The 21,837-nt window shown below is 39.4% G+C and overlaps 1 protein-coding gene across 2 annotated transcripts in view; it reads left to right on the top strand.

Annotated features, from left to right (window-relative positions):
* Positions 1-21,837, top strand: part of spon1a (spondin 1a) — a 40,278-nt gene that overhangs the window by 17,312 nt on the left and 1,129 nt on the right. Inside the window, exons 7-15 of one of the 2 annotated variants that reach the window (XM_061276600.1) lie at positions 13,189-13,253; positions 16,122-16,323; positions 18,177-18,317; positions 19,294-19,369; positions 19,461-19,643; positions 20,034-20,204; positions 20,286-20,453; positions 20,811-20,975; positions 21,565-21,837. In XM_061276600.1, the coding sequence (XP_061132584.1) occupies positions 13,189-13,253; positions 16,122-16,323; positions 18,177-18,317; positions 19,294-19,369; positions 19,461-19,643; positions 20,034-20,204; positions 20,286-20,453; positions 20,811-20,975; positions 21,565-21,837 (1,444 nt within the window). Of the gene's footprint in view, positions 1-13,188; positions 13,254-16,121; positions 16,324-18,176; positions 18,318-19,293; positions 19,370-19,457; positions 19,644-20,033; positions 20,205-20,285; positions 20,454-20,810; positions 20,976-21,564 lie in introns of both variants that reach the window. The other variant, XM_061276599.1, reaches the window with a different exon arrangement.

Here is a 21,837-nt window from a genome sequence, read left to right as displayed (position 1 = left end):
GAATTTACTCATTTTTTTAATTTTGTTCAGTGGTTGGACTAAAACTGTTGTAGAATGTCTGGCGACCGTTTTGCGAACATTTGCCATCTTGAATGAACCCTGACCTGAACGCAACATCGGCTACCTTCGAAAACACTGGCAATTCTTTAGCCACTCAGTAGTGCAGCACCTTCAAGGATTAATAGCATTTGAGACTGATGTTTCTCTGTCTTCGACAATAAAATACAAATGAGATACATAAATGGTATCCTGTTTTTAGATTTCACTTTACAAAAGACATTTTCCCTAAGTGTAACAATTTTATTTCCAGCGTATGAGCTTGGTCCAATCATTTAAAACGTATACTACTATAATGTGATGGCCTGGTAATACATATAAAATTGCATGCTCGCACCCTCTTAAAGGTAGCCTACCCATCACATTCTCTGCAATCCAAGTGAGCAATCATGCCTCTGTGCTGCGATTTCCACTGAACATAGCAGGCAGACCATTGCGGCTTCAATTTAATTCATGGCAGGTTTCCACCAGAGAGGCTACCCACATTTGAATTCATTTAATACATCTCATAGTCAGTAATGTATGTCAAATGGATACCTCACGATAGAATGCATGTAGTCACATTACTAGTTGATTTACATATGAAGGAGGGGTTGCGATGTTTTTAATTGTTCCCAGCTCACAAAACTCCATAAGCATGCGTTATGGTTCCAATACTCTAATCAGAAGACTTGGCAGCGGTGAGATTGCCTGGTCCGTCGCTGTCATACTCCCTTTCATGTCTGAGACGATTTGTAAATGCAAGCAGTCATTACAGGAGCTCGCTGGGTCTGTAATGAGAAGTCTAATGAGACTCTCTCTAAAGACCAGACACCCGGGCCAAGACCTCATGTGGACTATGAAATCTCCCATTTCCTCTCGCAGCATGGGAATATTTTTCTTGAGTAATTGCAAAATACAGATTGATTCCTCAATTTAGGCCAGTACCAAAAGGAGACTGGGAACCAAAACACGAACTGCAGAACAACGACAGAAATTGCAGATCTGTGTCACTGAATACTTCGATTAGGGACTTTGTGTTTATTTTTCAAAATAATTTGGTGACTTTCTGTGGGGAGTAAGGACTACTAAAACCGTGTCGTGTCATGGGAGTACATTGTTATGGCTCAATGACAACAATGAACACATGTTGGACTCAAGTCAAACACAATAAGCTTCTTGACAACCTGATTTGTTTGAACTAATGGAAACATAAATAATTCCGGAGTAAAAAATGAATATTTTTTCAAAGAATACATGCAATGTTTTAAGTACAATACCATTTTAAATTAAATGTCATCATAGTATTCACGTGTGAATGAAAGCAACTCATTTCAAACTGTAACAGTTTTGTTAACTGGGGGGGGGCATGGATATATCGTTAGCTTGTCTAAAATGGAGTCTAAGCACGGCCTAATATGTGTCCTGCATGTTGCTATAAATTCAGTCCAGTGAGTACGTTTGTTCCCCTTGCTGGACTCGTCATGTGGTGCTGGTATTTTGGGAGAGCAGCTCTGAGGTTACAGCGGTTGAAATCTCCTGCTGCAGTAAACATGACGTTTATCAATGACGCCATGCAGTCGAGCTAGCGCTATATTTTGTATATAAATAGCTGACATGAACACAGTACTGAACTCTCTTGGTAAATAAATTGGTCAGCACTTTAGCATCAGCAAGAGATGCCAGTCCAGGAGTATTTTTCCATCACCCAAATGTCTGCACACCATCTGTTGTTGACGAAGAATTAGACTCGGCCACATTAGTTTTTGCTGACATAACTGCACAGTCTATGTGGTAGATGAAGTGCATTAAAAGATGGACGGCCAAGTCTGACGTTTTGGTAATTATCCAGGTTTCCGTAACAATCAGAGCACAGCATTCCTTGATTTCATGTTAGGTGCTAATCCTGGCTCTAGGCTATGCAGCAGCGATTGCATAGCTCTAGGTTCAGCCGAGCATGTAGGTCACCTCTCCTGATGGCGTCATCGTCGCCTTGAGTATCAGCTGTTCCCAACAAAAAATACTTGGGCTTTGTGCTTGTGCTTACAATGATGTAATTAATTATTATTATTATTATTATTATTAAATCATCCTTCCATAAACGTTGTTGGGCAGACCAGTTCTTGGTTGGAAAAAGAATTGTCCTGCTCGTTGCCACTTCAAAAGAATCCCGGATTATATTTGAAGCTGAAGCTTGCTAGATTTTCAACCCTCTGAGCCTTATTCGTACCTAGCAAAGATGTAAAGAATTATTTCGCAGTTCATCAACCAGGAAAAACATAAAAAAAGCGTACTTTGGGCCCTTAACTGTCAGTGAGATGATGCTTATGTTTTGTTTGTGCTGGTGCACTGATGGTATAGTTTCACAAGAGCACTAAAATGTGTATCCCTTGCAGCTTATATTGCTCCTATGAGCACAAACAATGGTGATATTATACAGATACTTTACATTTCTTTTCTCACTTTTAAGTAGACTAAACTAAGGGAAGTGTAAGTCACTTGACTTGCAATGTTGTGAAGTCCTCTTATATCCCTGTGCGTTAATAATAAAATAGTAGCCGGGTACATAAATAAAATATATTCATTTCTATGCATAAAAAAAATATATACGTTTGAGTTGCGTTTGTAGTCAACGTGCAATCTTGTATTGTCAATGACAAGAAGTGGCTCTCTGAAGTTCCACAATGGTTCAAAAAAGGAGTGCAATCATTTTATTTCAGATGGGAGTCTCCTGTGCTAACTTGCTTCATGAGCCCTGCAGATATTCCTGTTTGGTATAACAAAGTACTCCAAAAGCCTACGTGCATGCTTTGGATCCCAAGACGGTCATTATAATCACTCAAATCGACCAGTGCAGCCAGAGGCGAGTACAATTTGAAATGGATGAGTGCCAAAATGTGCATTGTTGGCACAGTTAACATTCACACGTGAATGTTTTTTTCATTTTTATATAGAGCACAATAAATGATTCCCTCATTCCGTCACAGGCACTCAGCGGTAGCTATATTAAAGTGAGTCCAAGGTCCAGAAAACTTACGAGGGCATACAACTATGTCATGAACAGTGTTTCTGTCGACTTTTGCATTGTTTTGATTGAATTTAATTTAGTTTCATATTATGTCTTACTGTCCAGTGTACCATACTCATGTCTTGTGTGAGCGGGCTTGGGTTTTGCCTCTACCTGTCAGCCCGGTTCCTTGTGTCAACCAATCCAAAACCCAAAGTTATTGTCAAACTAAACACGTTGTGCATTTAACTAACCTTACGCATATTGAAATGTTAACAGCATTTTACATATAAATTTATGAACTCCACTCAATATAACAACAAACCTGTGGTGGAAGACAGTGGCAGGATCTACTTTATTGCCACAATGTTGGCAACATTTTAAGAGACATAGGCATTTGCTGTAAATGAATGCAATGAGATGAACGAAATGATTACCGCATGTCATTTCCAACCCATCTGGTAGGAACTCTGCTCACTGCTTAACATAAATTTGGTGTGTTCAGCACTAATTGCAGTGTAATAAAATGGTCGGTTTGAAAGCTGTTGCAGCAGCAACCCCAGAACAAGCAGATAGAGATCTTAGATTAGACATACTGATTCTGCAGGACGGGCTACTTAAATATGGAGGGGATGTGTTCTGAATATTTGTCAGATCTTTATAAGATCAAGGCCAACTAAACACAATAAACCTTCATTATAAATCTCTGTGATCTTTTATTCATGAGATAGACCTGATAAATCTGTTTCCCGTAATGACCGGGCTTGTTATCTTGTCCTTATATGTAAATGAGACCATGGTCATGTCTCCTTCCACCCGATGACACCACTTCATTGAGTTTTTTTGTAATTTGGATGGAGCTGGAAATCATAATCGAAAGTACGTTCTGGAATTTTATGCTGTCAATTTTGAGCTGACTGACCACAAAACTACGTACACCTTCACCACATGATCCAGTCCATCCATTGTATATCAAATAAGTCTTTAATTCTATATAAATAAGTCTGCAATTTTGTTTTATATGTGTAACACTATATGTTGTGAATGGTAAAATGTTACTGATAACATTGACATTACATGTTTAGTTGACAAAGGTTGACCATTCAAAGCTGGACCAAATTAATTCACCTACTATTACTATGGGAAATAAGATTTAGAACCTTTAAGTAAATGCTCATTGGATGTTACACTGTAGAGGTATTTTAGGTATTTAGGTCATTTCTCACATTGCTATGTATTTAAAAACAAATCCATCAAATTACTGAAAGAATTGGCACATATGATAAAAATGTACGCTATCGCGAATGCTCCTTTTTCATTCAAAACATCCTGTAGACGTGCATGTCATTAAGTGTATCAGAGAGTATATCTGTGGTTGCGCATATGTTTATGCAAAGTAATATATTCCTGTTTATGTTACGCATATTCTGTCTTCAAGGTAACACAGAGTTTATGTCTCAAGTGAGTTTAAGACTAATTAAACTATTATGTATTCTGGTGCATAGTGCTGGAGATTGCTTTTCGCAAAGAGCATCCTGTATGTGATACATACATAGAATAACATAGTAAGGTTCAGTCTGAATTGGCAGGATTTGCTTTTTGCTGTCCCATAAATAGTCACTGACCATCGATCTCCTCATGGAACAAGGATTGTGGAAGATAGAAAGGAAGTTATAAAATTGGAGGAAAGGCACAGAGAGTGGCAGACAGTTTAAACTGGGTCATTAAAGGCCGTTTGCTCAAGCCTTCTGTAATAATACCTCACTGCCCTGGGCCTGCCAGTTCGTGTGTGTATGTGTACGTGAGTGCCTGCGTGCGTGAGTGCGTGTTCAAGGCCTCAGGTTGTCAACTTCCATGCATGTATGCCAGGCAGGACTACAGACATCCAGACTGCACTTCAAGGCTCAGCAATCACCATTGAGGTTGACCACACTCAGAAAATCAATCCCCAACTCTCCAGAAACGTAGAGGCCGCTTACAAACCGGCCTACTTCAAGCCCCACCGATTCCCTTTGCTCTCAGGAAACGTTCTACCGTCCTCTCGAGCGAAATCGCTGGGATGAGAGCTTTGCTCGATTCAACTGCAGCCAGTTCTGTGGCGCAACATGAGGAAAAGTCAGTGGAGATTTAATTAACACCTGAAGGCTGTGCAAACCTTTGCGCGAGGCACTGATAACAGCCAGCTTGCATTGCTTTAAAATTTTGCACCAATTGGCTGTCTATTAATAGGAGACTGTGCTGCGACAGACGGATCTGCGATGCTTGAACAGACCTTTGATCACAACATCAGAAGAGCTTCATCTTATCCAGAGAAAAGATATCTTTAGCCCGAGCTGGACCTTAGCTTATAGGCAGAAACATCCAATAATTCCATATAATTGTGTTATCCGTAGGGATATTTGACTAGTTTGGATAAGTGCTCTGCTATCTAGGGGCCGTGCCAAATGCTTTTAGTTGTCCTGCCAAATGCACACAAATCAGCGGAGTTGTTTACTACTTGCCTTTGGGGACAACTGAGCGTCTTTTTATATGTTCAACCACAAGACAGACAGGATGTCAAGTCTTTTTTTTAAATAGTTATCTATTAGTTCGGGGCTTATTTGCTTAGCACAGTGCTCCAAGGCAATAAGCTCTCCGAATAATATTAATCGTCAGAACGAATTTTTGCATGGTAATTAGCACTAATGATAATTTTAGCATGGTGATTATTGGTGGATGTGCTGTGGTAGTCCACAGCAGAAGTGAAAAAACAAAAGGGCCAACTGCTTCTGTTTGACATGTATGTTCTCCGACTGCTACTACACAGTGCTCATTTTACACTGAAAGTTGCAATGTATGGAAAACATAGGAATTCACATGTTTGTGACTCTGAACACTTGTGTATCAAATCATTGTTCCTAATTGAAATGGAAGGAAATGCCGTTAATCCGTTCCAGGAAAAGAAAACAACAAACTTTGGCATTTTTGTTTTTTTAAGAAGGAGGGGTGTGCATCTCTAAAATAAAGTATGATTCGATAGGTATACTGACACATGAAGTAAAAGATCTGCATTTAGTTTTGAATCCAAACCCGATTCAAACTGTTTTTTCATTAGAAAAATAGCACTACAGTGTAGAACCTTTGAAAGAATAGAGTAATAGTTTAATTAAATAAAATGTAAACATATTGACAGTTATGAGTCATGATTTAGTGCCAACCCAACATAGTCTCTGTAATATTTGTACTTTTTCTTAGAAAACGAAGAGTATGTGCCTTTAAATCTGTCTAACACTGCGGTTACACCATTTGTGTTCAAGTAACTAATACTTAAAGACTTGCAAAACCCTGACTATTGAGTTAAGGTTCGGTCTGTCACATCTCCAGTCCGCTCTGGCCCTGCTGGCCAGTTGACGCGCCCACTGTGCTAATCGGCGCTGATCGGCGCTGATCACCACCACCTGTCTCGTGTAACCCACTGGTTAGGGCATGTATATAGACGGCGTGCACTCGTCAGTACAGTTTGTTTGCCTTGACACACACACGCCTGCCACCCCTCTGATACGCTGTGTAACGGTACGCCTGGCCAGTTTGTTCGCTTGCTTTACCCCTGTCTGCCAACACGACGGCCCTCCTTGTCTCCTTTCCCATTTGGTTGTCCTGCCTTGTTCGTGACAGGTTCTGACCTTGCAGAGGCTACAGATCAAAATCCATTTCCAATCAAGCAAGAAGAGAGTATCTGATGAATTGTACTTTCTTCGTCTTGCATAATGATCCAGTGATTCTGTTACCTCATACCTCAATTTTGTTGAATTTGGAGAAGCTTTATCATCTTTGTATAATAGAAACACAAATCTGAGTGTCTGTTTAAGAGTGTGCTTTTTTAAAGCGAGCAAATATATCTGAGGAATCCTGCAAGTCCTGATTAATTCAAAATTAAACTGCTCAAGACAAGCAACATATTCGATCCACCCACCCACTCTCACAAAAGGTGCCATTACCGCTTGGAGTAGATTTATTTTGTCAAAAGGGTGGCCCGTTAAGTAGAAATAAGACAAACCATGAACACGGCTTGAACAATAAAATTCCATTCACCATTCAAAGATAAATCGCAGCTCTTATTTACGCTCCAGACAAAGCGGCACAAAGAGGAAACAAACACTGCTGCATTCCTAGGCGGTAGCCTTGGTTTTGAAATAGAAAATTCACTTGTGCTCATTGTTAAGAGGTGCACACATTATTCGTTGAAATTTCACACACCGAAAAACAGGCAACATATGAAAAGGGTCAACATCTCTCCTGAGTTCACAATGCTTTGTGTTTTGGGATCTTTAAAACTTATAGTACTTAAAGTTATGCACAAGTTCAAACTTCAAAAAACAACCTAAGGAGTTGCTGTCGTGGATGTTAACTTTTTATAGCTGATGTCGTGTTATCTTCTTCCTCAGTTGACTCTGATAAGTGCATTTGCCAGCCCAACAGAACGTCGTTTTTGAATGTTTTAAGGAAAACAATTTTTTTTTAGCAGGAACACTGCAATTTTTTAAATTGATTTAGAAAGAGTGGGTTTAAAAAGACCATGGGCAATTATGCCATTAGTCTAATGATACTGGAAATTACACTTAGAGTGGCTTTAACACAAGCTTTGTTGATTTCCTGCTAAATTCTCAGTGGGAAATGTTTTCATTTTCATTTCTGATCGACAAACGGCTTCTTTGTCACCCAAATTTAGGCTATTACGTGTTAGTGTAATAAGCAGACATTATTAAACAATATTAACACCACAAATCTGTTTTTGTGATGAAGCCAGTTTGAATGTCGTCACTTGCCTAAGAGAGAATTACAATTGTTAAATCAAGCATTGCAAATTAAAGTTCACTGCACTTGTCAGGACTAATAGATGGAAATTAGTCATGCAATCTGATTTTTTTTTGTGTCTCCTCTAACAGATGTGAGCAGTTTTTAGTCCTGCACGTGAATTTCAATCAAGTTAAAAAGAATAAATGCTTTGCATTTGCATAACGCCTCTTTTTTTTTTTTTTTAATGTACAGCGCAAAACTCACTGGCTAAGCCAGCTTTTTCGTAATAACAATGAAAAGGACAAGAGTGATACATTCAGTATATCAAAAAATAAATAAATAAATAGCAAGCAGCACCGTTGAAACAGTGTACCAGGAACACATACATCTGTGTCCTGGTGGGTATTTTTCCTTCAGACACCCATTGCTTTCAATAAGAATGCTTTATGATTGTAGCATCAAATGCTGCTTTTGTATGACCACATAATATCCAGCAGATGTGTCTGAGCTCTTTTGCTCCACATAAAGTACTGCCCTAAATCTAGCTAAAAGGGTGTTGGTACACTTTTTTATGCAGGTCTACCCAATGGACACACACTTTCAGTAGTAGTCGAATGAACTAATTTCCATTTTCTTTTTGTCACGACAGTTTGATTAAAAGCCATGACTGGCTTGACCACACATTGGTAAACAAAGGCAATATTTCCTAGCAGTTGCAACATTTAGTCAATAAAACTAATCATGCTCTCATTCGGTCTCTGCTTACCACTTGTCTTGTTAGTGATTTGTGTCTTGTGCAAATATAGCTTGGTGTTTTTATCACTATGGCTTGGCCATCCTGCGTTGATAATGACAATTGATTCAATCCAAACCTTAATATCACATGATATACTGTACATCCATCCACATTTTGTGTGATTGGTTGAATTCTAAATTAAAAGACTATATTGGTTCCACTGTGTCACTCATAAATGATGTTATACACTATTCACATAGTCGCTTTAAAGTTTAGTGGACCAAGAAAAGATGCAAAAGTTCAAAACCATCATCCTTCAAATGTTTGAGATGAGTCTGTTTGCCCTCTAACTTTTTCTGATCCACTGAGACGCCTGAGACTGCATAAAGCGCTTTGCATCAGTGACACCCACGCACACATGCAAGCTCAGAATGACTTGCAGTGTGGAACACGTCGCGAAGGCCATTAATGCACAAGCATGCATGTAATCTGCCTTTGTGTCAATAAAGGATTCAGGTGCATTGAACACAAATCACACCCATGGAAATTTACACAAGCACTGCTTTAAAGAAAAAAATAGATATAACTTGCAAACTTGAAACTTCTCACAGCTCTCAAAGACTGTTGACGTGTCGAACCCCCGCCCAATTGAACAATCAAATAGCACACAACTTTCCCTCCAGGATTGAGTGTGAACATATTTCTGCTTCAAACTTTTTGTGGCCGTCTCGCTTCTGAACTTAAATAATAATGATATGCTTTTCTGCAAATTGCGACACCCAAGGAAAATGAATTTGTTAGGTAGCTAACTCCATATTGTAGCGAGACAAGTAATCATAGTTACATAACAATTGCGCTGGATGACCAAAAGGGTTACATATGCTGGAAAAATCAGGAAAAAGGAAATAGTGAAAGAAATGTTTTCTGCTGTATCACCACATTTGAGTATTAACTTCCCCTCGGTCTTTGCACATTCAGCGATTATCGTCAAACATTAAACAAAAATCACATTTATATTACAGTTTTTTTAATTTATTTTCCCTAGTCCATTATGCATGAAAGAACACCTGCACACTGTCGTTTTTATCTTACATTTACCTTCATATTTTTGCCAGTGTTTCACTAAACCCCTTTTTATAAATGTACGCCTTCCGAGTGACGAGTATCCAGATAATGATCCTGGCTGAATCACACACATAAAACCATTCTGTTAAGGTCTCAGCTGGACTCCAGTCAGTCATAAATGTATTAGCCAGATGTAAAAGCTGTTACAGCCGTGCCAGATGCTCAGAGTAATTGTTCTCAGTTTGATCTTGTTAAGAATACTACATTGAGTTGTTTTAGAGTAGCCTACTCAAAATAAGAGTGAGACTCAAAATGGCTCCTTGTTGCGTTACAGAACAACCACCTTTATTTCCGCGTGTGTATGAAGTCAGCCCTGCTTTAACTTGGTCTTGAAATGTACAATGGGAAAATAGAACGTCTAAAAACTATTTTACAAATGTTTAATGTCCGAAAAATGATGATTTATTACCAGCGTTTTCGGGTTCCATTCGATTGGAGTAAAAAATAATGTGGCTTCGTTTTTCAGCCCATGATGTAATGTTTGGCTAAGATGTTGTGAAACGTGGTTGTCTTAAAATATGCAGCTTTACAACTCGCAATTTAGGATAAGGCTTCGGATTATATATTTAGATGAATTATTGAATATGCATGGTGTGCTAATGACAAACGCTCTTGCATTACTTTGACAAGCACTTGTTGTATTGCACAAATTAATGTGAGTATACTCACTGCAGATACAATATGTGCTTCTGTCTAACAATGATCCATGAAAGTAGCGAATATGAAATAATTGATTTTATTCATTTATTTATATTTGTTTTTGTAAAGGAAGCACAGAGAAATAATGGTTAGGATGTGTTTTTTGGAGTCAGGAGATCTGAGATTGAGATCTTCAGGTACTCTTTCCTCCAAACATCCCCAAAACTTGTAATTGTAATTTTATCAAATTTATTTGCTTTGTGATGCGTTCGGGAAACAAAAGACCAGATACTGAAGGAATGGGGTCGAAATACAAAAAGTCCTGCCTAGCTACAAAAACAGATATGCTCAAACGTCATTGAATAAAGTACATAAGCAGACAAGTATATTCACGTATTAAATCAATAAAAGAAACATTTTAAGCATATAATTATGCCTACACACCAAATCAATAAAGAAGACATACACATTCTCATAAATCTAATCTATGCAATATAAGCAACATTTAAATTACATCGCATTTTAATTTAGTGCTAAAAAACTATCCTCAACAATTCTTCTCCACTAAACTTGCTGTAAAGACAGACCTTCTATCGTAGAAAATGCAACCAAGCGATATATTGACTTGGCTCTATATTAAATTGACAAAAGCAGCGCTGATAATTAAACTCATACAGTATGAAGCGCTGGGGACATCACTATGGGTCTCTGTCAGCAGTGCGGCCAGCTTACTTATAATCATTAAAATGGTGTCCTATCTTGTCTTTTACACAAGACTCGAAGAGGCGAAGAAATGCAAGGTTTAAATAATACAAATAGTAAAAATCCATACGCCAAAGAGCCTAATTGGTGAATATCAACCGTTTTCTGTTCAAGCAGAAGTAAATATTTTGGTAGCTGCATCATTATAGGGTCAGTAGACACATTCGGATCACAAATCTAAGAAAGCCCTCAGTGGGGATAACCTAAGATAAAGATCTCTCTTTGGAAAAGTGTTTACCCTCATTCATTTGAAATTTACCATATCAGTGTGCTTCACATCTGCCTTCAAATACACAAAGGCAGCATCACCTTAACCATGCCTTTAACTATAATGACAGATGTATATCACAGTTATGTTTATCATCACAGGGCAGAACCCTGTTGTTTTCATGTTGGAAGGTAATGCTTTTGGTCTATGCCTGCTATTTGAGCTCAAACATTTTTTATCAAGCAGATTTAATGATGTTGAAACATAATAAAAGCCTAAATTGGTTGTGAAAGGCTTGCCTGCAGTTGGGTCATCAAAGCACATTTGATGAAAGAAACGTTTTATTCTTATTACTTTTACTCTGAATTAAAAATCCCAAGCATTACAAAGGAAATCAACTACAGGGATATTGAGATTCTGTTAATTCCAGATGTTTACTACTTGACGGAATAAAAGACTATAAATTAAATTGCCACGAGTTTCTTGGGATTAGTTTTAGTAAAAACAACAAAGTCGGTAATACTTGTTAAATGGGCAATGTGATCAGAGGCTTTACTGTCTGTGCAAGAAAGGTAATGATGTGTTGTATGGAGTCATTAAATCCATAAATCTGCATGATACAAGTCATTAAACTTCATGTCAGAGTTATGTCAAGTAGTAGAAGCACTTTATGATAATATATTACACACACACACACACATGCAACCACGCACACACACATGAATTGTGTCATTTATATCACTGTGGACATACTTGTGGGAGTCCATATAATCGAGTAGTGAGCTTTTTGTATTTTCTTCATGATTGAGCTGGGTGATGGATGTTTTTTTTAAATGTTGTTAGTGAACATAACAAAATATTTTTTTTTGTAAAAAGCCACATGTCGACCTGAACAAAATCTTGTGAGGCAAGCACATGACATGAAATCCGTCCCTTTTTAGTGATTTAATCTCCTCTTGACATTTCAGCTTGCGTAACAGGCGAGTCGAGGAGCGTCATTGTCATCAAGGCTTTTGATGTGTCCACTCATTTCGACTCAGTGTTTTTATGTGCGACCTGGTTCTTGCTCAAATATTATCTTGTGCAGCACAATTATTATCTTTGCTACTATTAAATTAATCTTATTCCCCAAAAAGGAGTTCTTTCATCATACCTCCCTTAAGTTGATTTTCTTTTAAACTATTCACAGTTCAGTTAGTTTGGTGTGGTTTGTAAAATCAAGTATTAACACAACAAACAAATTTCGGTGTGGCCCAAATCATTGTTTCACAGTAACTCTAACACTTTTACCAAGCTGACCTGACACACCGTGTTAACAATTTCAAAAGAGTTTCGGATGAAGTCCCTTGAGAACGAGCCAATAGAAAGTCTTTGGAAAAGGGCAGGCACCTTGTAAAATTGGTGAGGCAAAATATGATCCACTCAAGTAGTGGATGTAAAGATGAAAAACAATTATCCCAAATAATCAGTCAGCACAAAATGGTTAGCAACTATTAGCATCCTGATGATAAACCCTGTGCTAAACTGTGCCTGTTGCTGATAGTGCAAAAACTCATAACATCAATTCATAGCTTTGGTGACATCACCTCCCTCTAGTCTCACTAAATTCACTTTTCTCACAAGAGTAGTGGGCCTTCAGTAAAACCCTTGAATTTGAAATAGGATTAGTCTTCCATGTTCGCTGCAACCTGTCAGATTTATTGCAGTGGAATTCAATAAATCAGAGCATTAGCCATTCTGGTGATGTAATATTTCTTTCATTAGGGTTTTATTTCAACTTTAGTCCACAACAACTGACTATAATACATAGTTTTGTATTATTAATACATCACATTGATTCAATTTAAACATTCAGCAGAGAAAGCGACTGGTTCAACAGTGTGTGTCTTTCTTTTCCAGGGTGATGATGTCCTGACCGTCATCAAGATGAAAGCGCAATGGCCTGCTTGGCAGCCTCTTAATGTGTAAGTATCTTGTGTCATTTACACTTCTGCACTAAACAGACGGATCAGTTCATGCTGTCTCAAGGTACTTATTTGCCCCTCAAGAGGCTGCAGTGAGCCATAATAGCGTGAAAGAGTCGTATTATTCCCAGAGGGCTGGGCTATGATGTGGTGGCGCCATGAAACTAACAACCTCTCTTGAGCTTTTTGCCTAAAGATAGTGAGTCAAACGGTAGAGAGAGTTGTTAAGACTAGCCACCCTGCAGAAGTAATTGGTCAGTACACTTTTGAAACGGCTTCCTACTGTTGAGGTTGTCAAAGAGCGAAACTACACTTGCCTCATTCATCTAATGATGATGGAAGATGTTGCTATAGAGAGAACGGCTCATTCACACAGTAGACTATTGAGGCGGTAAAAGAAACTAGATGCAGTGCCCCTTTCAAGGACTCTGGACAGAGGAAAGCATAGAATTGAACTAAAATCTTTTAATTTCTATACGTTTACTTCTGAATCGTTCCGGAACTCATTTGGACTAAACTCAGTTAGTTTGTCATATCTTGTTTAAGTAGTCACAGAAGTATACTTGGCTCTTAAAAGTACGTTTCTGGAGTTAAGTGAGACCTTAACAGATTTTGTAAGACCCCAAAGGATTACTACTTGGCGTGTTTTTTGTGCCTACTTTGCAGAATTTAATAAGAAAAAATAACTATAATATCTGTGATCACGCAAGATGTGCGCATACCACGCAATGTCTCAATGCTCCTCACTGGCGGAAGTACTTTTGTTGACAGTCTTTTGTTGCAATATTGTATCACAACATCGGTTCTTCTTATAAGACAGTTTTATTATGTTTATGTTTGAATACTACAATATTGTCGGACCACTACAGCGAAAAACATCGTGCAGTACGACCTATATTTTTGAGGCCAGTTAAGCATCTTCCAAGTTGGACCCAGTACTTGCTGATCAGTACAAACCCAGCCCAGAAACTGCCGTCTACCGCATTCTTCCAGGGTTCATTAGCCCCTAAAGCTGTTTAATCTCTTATTCATGAGAAAAACAAGATGCTTGTTGGGTCAGCGTGCAAAGAACTTCAATGGTAACAACCTGTGCAATGTTGTTTACTACCTGAGCAAAAAGGCCGATGACTTTAATCTCCAAAGGGTTTGCATAGCCAGGAATAGATCTCCACCAAGAATAATTAGCTTACTCCTTGCTGTATACACAGACAATACATTGTTGCATTCTGAAATTGCGTCCAGAAACAATAATGGGCATGAGCATGACAAGGGACTGAGACAAGAAAAACGTGTCTTTTACTCCGACAACGGCGAGATACGCTTGCAAAGCCCCATGACATCAGATTATCTTTGTGATATTGATGCATTGTTTTTTTTTATGCATTTTTAATGGCTAGGTGCTGTAATATATGAAATTCACAAGGAAACAATACACTCTGATGTAGATGTGCTTTGATTGGAAGGATAAAGTGTTGACAGAGATAATGATGAAAAATCCAACTTTGCAATTCAAGCAGGGTCACTCCAAATGACCCATGGCGTACTAAAAAGTCACTGCTGAATAATCAGCAGAGATTGAAATGAACTTCAGTTTGCTGACAGTGTTGAAATACAATGAGAATTTTATTCAAATTGTGACATTTGAATTTCTTTCCATGTACAACTTTTACGTTAGTCTCACATTGAGCTTCTTGAATAATCAAGTTTGGAGCACAGGGGAAGCTGAAATGAACCTGCGGGAAAGTGCACCATCACTCTTTCACCTTCAAGCAACAAAATGCAGAAACATTTTCCCCTCGATTTTTACTTGTGCAAATTGGTAACCTTTGCAGGGCACAGCAAGGATTCCATGAATTTTGGAATGACAAAAGTGGTTTACTGAGGTAGTCTGCGGTGATTAACGCCCTCCTCGTGTGCAACCAGCCTGGCTCTGTCTCTCCTTTGCTGTCAGTGACTTCTTATGGAGCCCAGGTGGTGTCGAAGATAAATGTCAAAGTTCCTGTACTTGCTGAGAAAAGTGTAGACTCGGGTTGCATGTTCCCAGGGGATGAAGGCTGTTGCTTGCCTTCTGGGGCCATCATTAACAAGAGTTCTCAAGGAGAAGACTGAGTGCACTAAAGTCAAATTTATTAATACTAAAATGAAAGGTGGGAAATGGCGATGACTTGTTAAGTGTCTATATGACAGAGTATTGTTTCACGTCTAATGTGTACATCCTTTTAAGTAGTTGAGCTGCCAGTCATAGATGAAGAGACGAGCAGATATTTTTCCCGTCTTGATGTACAGACACGCAACAATACAATGCTACTGGTGTGTTCTGTCTCACCAGTTACTGATTGACAGAGGTAGGAGTAAATATCAAGTTGTAACCTTCAAGTCTCAAGCAAGTCACAAGTTATATTATAAGTCGATTCATTCAATTATTTCTCGGTTAAGGCAAGTCGTGAAATCTTGCTCGGTCACAATTGGAATGATTAAGAAAAAAAAAGTCTCTAAAAGTTAAATCAGCATAAACATCTCTAAAAATTCAACCAACAACTTAAGAGCATGAAATAGTAAATGTATCCACTTAAATTGGGTAAAATTCATTCTTTGTTGTTTTAATGAGTGTCACATTGTTACTGTGATGATGAATATCAAAATATGATGAATGTCAGAGTAAACATCTACAATGATTTGATTTATAAACTAGAAAAAAATATGGAGAACAGACTCATGATGAGAAAAGTACTCAAAGTACTCAGTCATAAATGTGAAAAAGTTCTGTTAGGGAGTTTGACTGGTAAATAACCTCAGTGGATGTGGTAGATTTTAGTTGCCTTCTGGGGTTAGAATACCCAAATCCTAATTTTTAATTTTCATTTCCAGGCGAGCTGCACCATCCGCCGAGTTCTCTGTTGACCGTACCCGTCACCTCATGTCCTTCTTGACTATGCTGGGGCCCAGTCCCGACTGGAACGTGGGTCTATCTGCAGAGGACTTGTGCACCAAAGAGTGTGGATGGGTTCAAAGAGTCGCCCAGGATCTTATCCCTTGGGATGCAGGCACTGACAGTGGGGTATCATACGAGGTCAGTGAGACACGTATAATTATCTTTAGGATATTTATGATGCTGCGCAGCGAGACAATTTGATATACCCGTCTCTGATTTGGATTGTGATGGATATTTACAGGAATGGCAGTCGGACATAAGGTTTGAGAGGGCAAGAACAGAGAAAAATAGAACAGAGCAAATAGCAACAATTGCTCAACATTAAAGTTATATAACAGCTGTGATGTTATGCAGGAGTTTCAATATTGGACTGGGTAGGCAACACTATGAGGAAAGGGTGCAATGGGCAGCAAATAAGACGGGACAGTAGAGGACAGGAGAGGGGTAACGAGCCAGGCAGTTCAAAGTGGAGGTGGCTATGCAATGCAATTTGAGTGTAAATTAAAGGACAGTCCAGGAAGGTAATATAATCATGAAGGTTGCGATAGCAATTAGAAAGTGACTAAATCCCATAGGCATGTATTTTCTGAAATATACAAGTGACAACATCGTCACACATGTGTATCAGTCATTGGAGGGCAAGAAAGCAAGCGGGTCCCACCTACCACTTATGAGAAGAAAACGGCTCTGGATTTTGTGTTTTGGGTCACACCCGGCCAATGAGAATGAGCCTGGCCTAAGGAGTCACGCTCGTGTGACTTAACTTTCCATCTCCCACCTTATTAGTATGATCGCCGGGTTACCTGATTAGAAATTGGGGTCACTGCACTGTTATATGTGTAGCCCACAGTGCAGTGTAGTGCATTAAAATTAGAGTGCATGTGAGGCTGGACGGCTCACTCGTGACCTTCAGCCTGCCCTCGCAGTACAAACCACATAACCCCCCCCCCCCCCCCCCTTAAAGCATGTACTAACCTAAATGCATATGGTGCTTTAAAAGGAATGGGGTATGGCTCGGGCAGTTTTATTCACAACAGCTTAATTGCTGATTTTGTCGATCCCCAGAACATTAGTTCTCGTCTATTCCAAGCTTCTTTTCAACTCAACTCACCCAAACTGCATTTCCTGCTCATAGATTTTCAAGTGCTAACTATTCACCTTTTTAAATCAGATCCTCCCACATTGAAGCATACAGATCGGTATTCTGATTTGCTGTGCTCAAGGGCACACACTCATTATGCCGAAAGCATGACATAATGCAGCGTTCAAGTTGAAAGTGATCGACCTGGCCGCCAAAAAACGTTTACGGCGCCTTTGCTCGGGAGTTTGGAGAAAACAAATCAATGATAGTTTTTGTCTTCTCTCATAATTTTCAGTGTATAATATGTGCATCTTATAAACCTGTGTGCTCAATAGAGCAAATTTTAGGACAATTGTATTTTACTTCCATCAGCAGTAGAATGGGATATAGATTACCAGCAAAGTAAGGACAGAGGAACAAAACATTAAATTTGCTGAAGATCCAGATGTCCTACCCTATCATTTTGAAAAATCTGACTCGTAAAAGATATTATTACCACAGATAGGACACTAGTGTTTGCCCTTTATGGCCTCTACTTTCAATTGAGTGCACTTGTTTCACACGATTTCAGCCCTTATCAGAGCACAGAAGTCACAAAAACTTGCTTTCTCCATTTCTTCCCCCCAAATAACCCTCCTCTCCCTCTCTTAGAAGCATTGTGACCTTGTCATTACATTTCGTCTTCCTCTCCCCCCCTATTTCTGACTATCATTGCCTGCCTCACTTCTCCATATATGCACAGCCAATCTGCAACAAATCAAGCTTAATCATCTGCCATCAAAGAACTGACAAGGACGTCTTCCTGTCCTGCCATTTACTATGTGCCCTATGTCAACACTTAAGACTTATTTATATGTGTAGACCAAATTCTGATTCCATATTTGAAAAACCTTGTTTTGTTTTTCATCAGTCTCCCAACAAGCCTACCGTTCCTGAAGATAAAATCCGTCCTCTGACCAGTCTGGACCATCCTCAGAGCCCTTTCTATGACCCTGAAGGAGGCGCTATCAGTCCTGTTGCCAGAGTCATAGTGGAACGTATTGCCAGAAAGGTTGGTTGGCATGCTAGTCACATGCCTGCACTCAACATAACAAAACAGCGGTATGATGCCAAACATGATGCAAGCGGTGAATTTCAGATGTACTTCACAATTTTATTTTATTACCCAAACCTAATGCACCATCCCGCTCTGGCTAAAAACAAATTCGAAAATACATAAAAATTAAATTGGCTTCTCTTTATTTTACATTTTGCACATCAAAGTGGTGAGGACGTGTTACGTGTTGCACTGGACAAGAAAAACACAAATTTAAACTTGGGCATTTGTAAAAGTGGGTTGTGCCACTCTATTGCACCACTTGAAAAGAAAAAAAAATGGTGAAAGAAATTTCAAATGGAAAATATATACCATGGTGCCTGTGTGATAAGTCAGTTTGATTTGGTGTTCTGGACAATGCGGGTTATTTTTTCTTTAAATTTTCTTATACTCAAGATAGATCAACGTGATTCTGCTGCCGCAGTAACAAATCCCCAGAAAAGCTTTGTGGCTTCTGGTGGTACTAAACAAACCAGTAAGATAAAACCAAAACATCAATACCTGCCGGGTATTGCCTGGCCGGCACAACCGTTGTAAAAGCGAGTCACTGAGGTGAAATAATCTTAAATCTCTGATAGTTAGGTGGTTCACTCGCCTGACTCACCTTCTGTGCAAGGAGTGTGCTTTCAATTCCCACTGAGTAATGGTGTGAATGTGAATGGTTGTCAGTCTCTACATGTGCTCTGTGAGGGATTGGCGACCAGTTCAACTGGATAATGTAGAAAGCGGATGAATTGGACGCATGATTAAAAGCACTTGAGTGGCATCTAGAGGCAGGTTTGGGGATTTTAGATCAATTTCTGATGTACTAACCTTCGTCCATCTTGCCTCCTAACAAGTCTGCTTTATTCACTTTATCTGCCCTGCTTCTTATCATAGACCAGGTTAGAATATACGCTTCATAAAAAGAGTGTTCTGTTTAAATCCACAGGGCGAACAATGCAACATTGTGCCAGACAACGTGGATGACATTGTGGCGGATATCGCCCAAGAGGAGAAAGATGAAGGTCTGTATCCAAACCATCTCTCGTTTACACTAAATACTTTGCTTTTGTAACGGGGCTTATAATGTCTCCATCATTATTTCACGCCCAGCAGACGACACCCCCGAGACCTGCATCTACTCCAACTGGTCTCCATGGTCAGCTTGCAGTTCAGCGACATGTGAAAAGGGCAAGCGGATGAGGCAGAGGATGCTCAAGGCCCAGTTGGATCTCAGCGTTCCTTGTCCACACACGCAGGATTTTGAACCTTGCATGGGCCCGGGATGCAGTGACGAGGGCACGTATTTGACAATTCAAGGTCATAGAAGAACAAAACAAAAAAAAAAGCTTTAGATGATGAAGTCATCATTCTAGACAGTCAGTCTGAAGGATGACACCTGCCTACGCTGCTTTACAACCACTTAGATGTCTCACTCATTTTTATTGAGCGCTATAGATTATTGCTTTCTTTTTACAGTCTACAAAGTGAAGGGTTACAACCATAATTTACTAGTGTGGTGCTATACATAAAGTCAGACATAAATTTGAAAGAATCGGTTCTTTCTATGGTAAGCTTTTAAATGTATAGCTGCTTCAGTTAAAGAGCCTTTTAAATGTGCTTTTTCAATGTGAATTCTTTACAAAGTTTGTCCTCACTGCAAAGTATAATTTCACTTTCCGTGTTTAGATGCAGCCACCTGTATGATGTCAAAATGGATCACCTGGTCTCCATGTAGCGTGTCATGTGGGCAGGGCAGACGTTCCCGGGAACGTTACGTAAAGCAATTCCCAGATGACGGCTCAGTCTGCAATCTAACCACAGAGGAGACTGAAGATTGCGTTGTCAACGAACAATGCAGTAAGATCAAAACCTGCCTTTGTTATCGTCATACAATTTCTTGTCAGTGATTTTTAACAAATTTTCTCTGCTTTTCTTCAGCTCCCAGCAGCTGCCTGGTAACGGAATGGGGGGAATGGGATGCCTGCAGTGCCACTTGTGGTCTGGGTATGAAGAGAAGGGAGCGCATGGTAAAGATGCCTCCTGCTGATGGTTCCATTTGTGGAGCTGAGGTCCTTGAAGTGGAGAAGTGCATGATGCCAGAATGTCGTAAGTAAATGAGCAAAGCATTACGAATATGGCAGTGGTACTCAAAATGATTTACACTTAGCTCTCAAAGTACCAAATTATTGTTCATCATTAGCAGCGTAGCAAGGTGAAGTGTTTATCCAAAATGAGGCAAAGGCTTTTTCCTATTTATTTTTTTTATCAATAAGTAAATAATAATTAAAAATGTGCATCCATCCTCACATATTTTTATTTCATTTGTTAATGTTAATATTTCATATATTATATGACTATATATGTATATAGTATATATATAATATTTCATGCTGGTGTAGTGATGTAAGATTTCATCCCACCATATCTTTTTTTTAAAGATAAAATATGTTTTCCCATGTATAGATACAATTCCTTGCATGCTGACAACATGGTCTGACTGGAGCGATTGCAGCGTCACGTGTGGGAAAGGCCTACGAACACGCCAGCGGATGCTCAAATCGCCTGTTGAGCTAGGAGACTGCACCGAAGAGTTGGATCAGGTGGAGAAGTGCATGCTACCGGAATGTCGTAAGTTGTCAATATTTGACATGTCAGCACATTATACACTCACTTGGCATCAAACTTTAGTGCAAAAAGGTACAATACATTTAAAGTTCTGCTCTTACTGCTTTTACTTGCGAACATCAGATTCCAGTCTAATCTCGTCTGCCATCCATTAGTATTGCGAACAGAAAGGAGTTCAGAGCTGATCCTTGATGCTGTCCCACCTCCATTTTCAACTTCTCTGTCACTTTCACATCAAAGCACACCTCACCACTAATCTGCTTCTCTCATATGTCCTGTACTATTCCGAAATAGTACTTCTCCAGATTCAGTATGATCGTTTCTCTTCACGTATCCTGTCATAGCCAACAAAGACACGATTCAGCTCCTGCTGAGCCTGAATTTCTCTATCAACACTTTGAAAGCAAAATTATTGCTCTTTTCAAGCAGGATCAAGCTTAGTCTTTTCTGCCAGTCACAGTTTCAGGTTTCTGAACTATCAGGGATAGCCTTGCTGTTAGCTGTGTTTTAAAAGTATTTCATTTTAGATGCTTGAATTAGCTGAGGTCAATGTAATATCTGTTTTTTTTAAGTGTTTTTGTTTACTCGTCAGCCATAGACTGTGTCATGTCCGACTGGAGCGAGTGGTCCGAGTGCAATAAGTCCTGCGGCAAAGGCCACACCATCAGGACTCGCACAGTGACGTTGGAGCGTCAGTTTGGAGGTGACCACTGTCCTGAAAGCATCCAGAGGAAGAAGTGTAAGATAAGGAAGTGCACCAGAGGAGGACAAGGGAACAGCGATGAGAAGAAACGACGCAGGGAGCAGCGAGAACAAAGGAGGAGCAGCAAACAGGGCAAAACTGAAGTCGCTGCTGAGCATCCAG

This window comes from Syngnathus typhle, linkage group LG4 (genome assembly GCF_033458585.1).
Source record: "Syngnathus typhle isolate RoL2023-S1 ecotype Sweden linkage group LG4, RoL_Styp_1.0, whole genome shotgun sequence".
In the NCBI taxonomy this organism is placed as follows: Eukaryota; Metazoa; Chordata; class Actinopteri; order Syngnathiformes; family Syngnathidae; genus Syngnathus; species Syngnathus typhle.
This window is presented reverse-complemented; position numbering and strand designations above follow the sequence as displayed.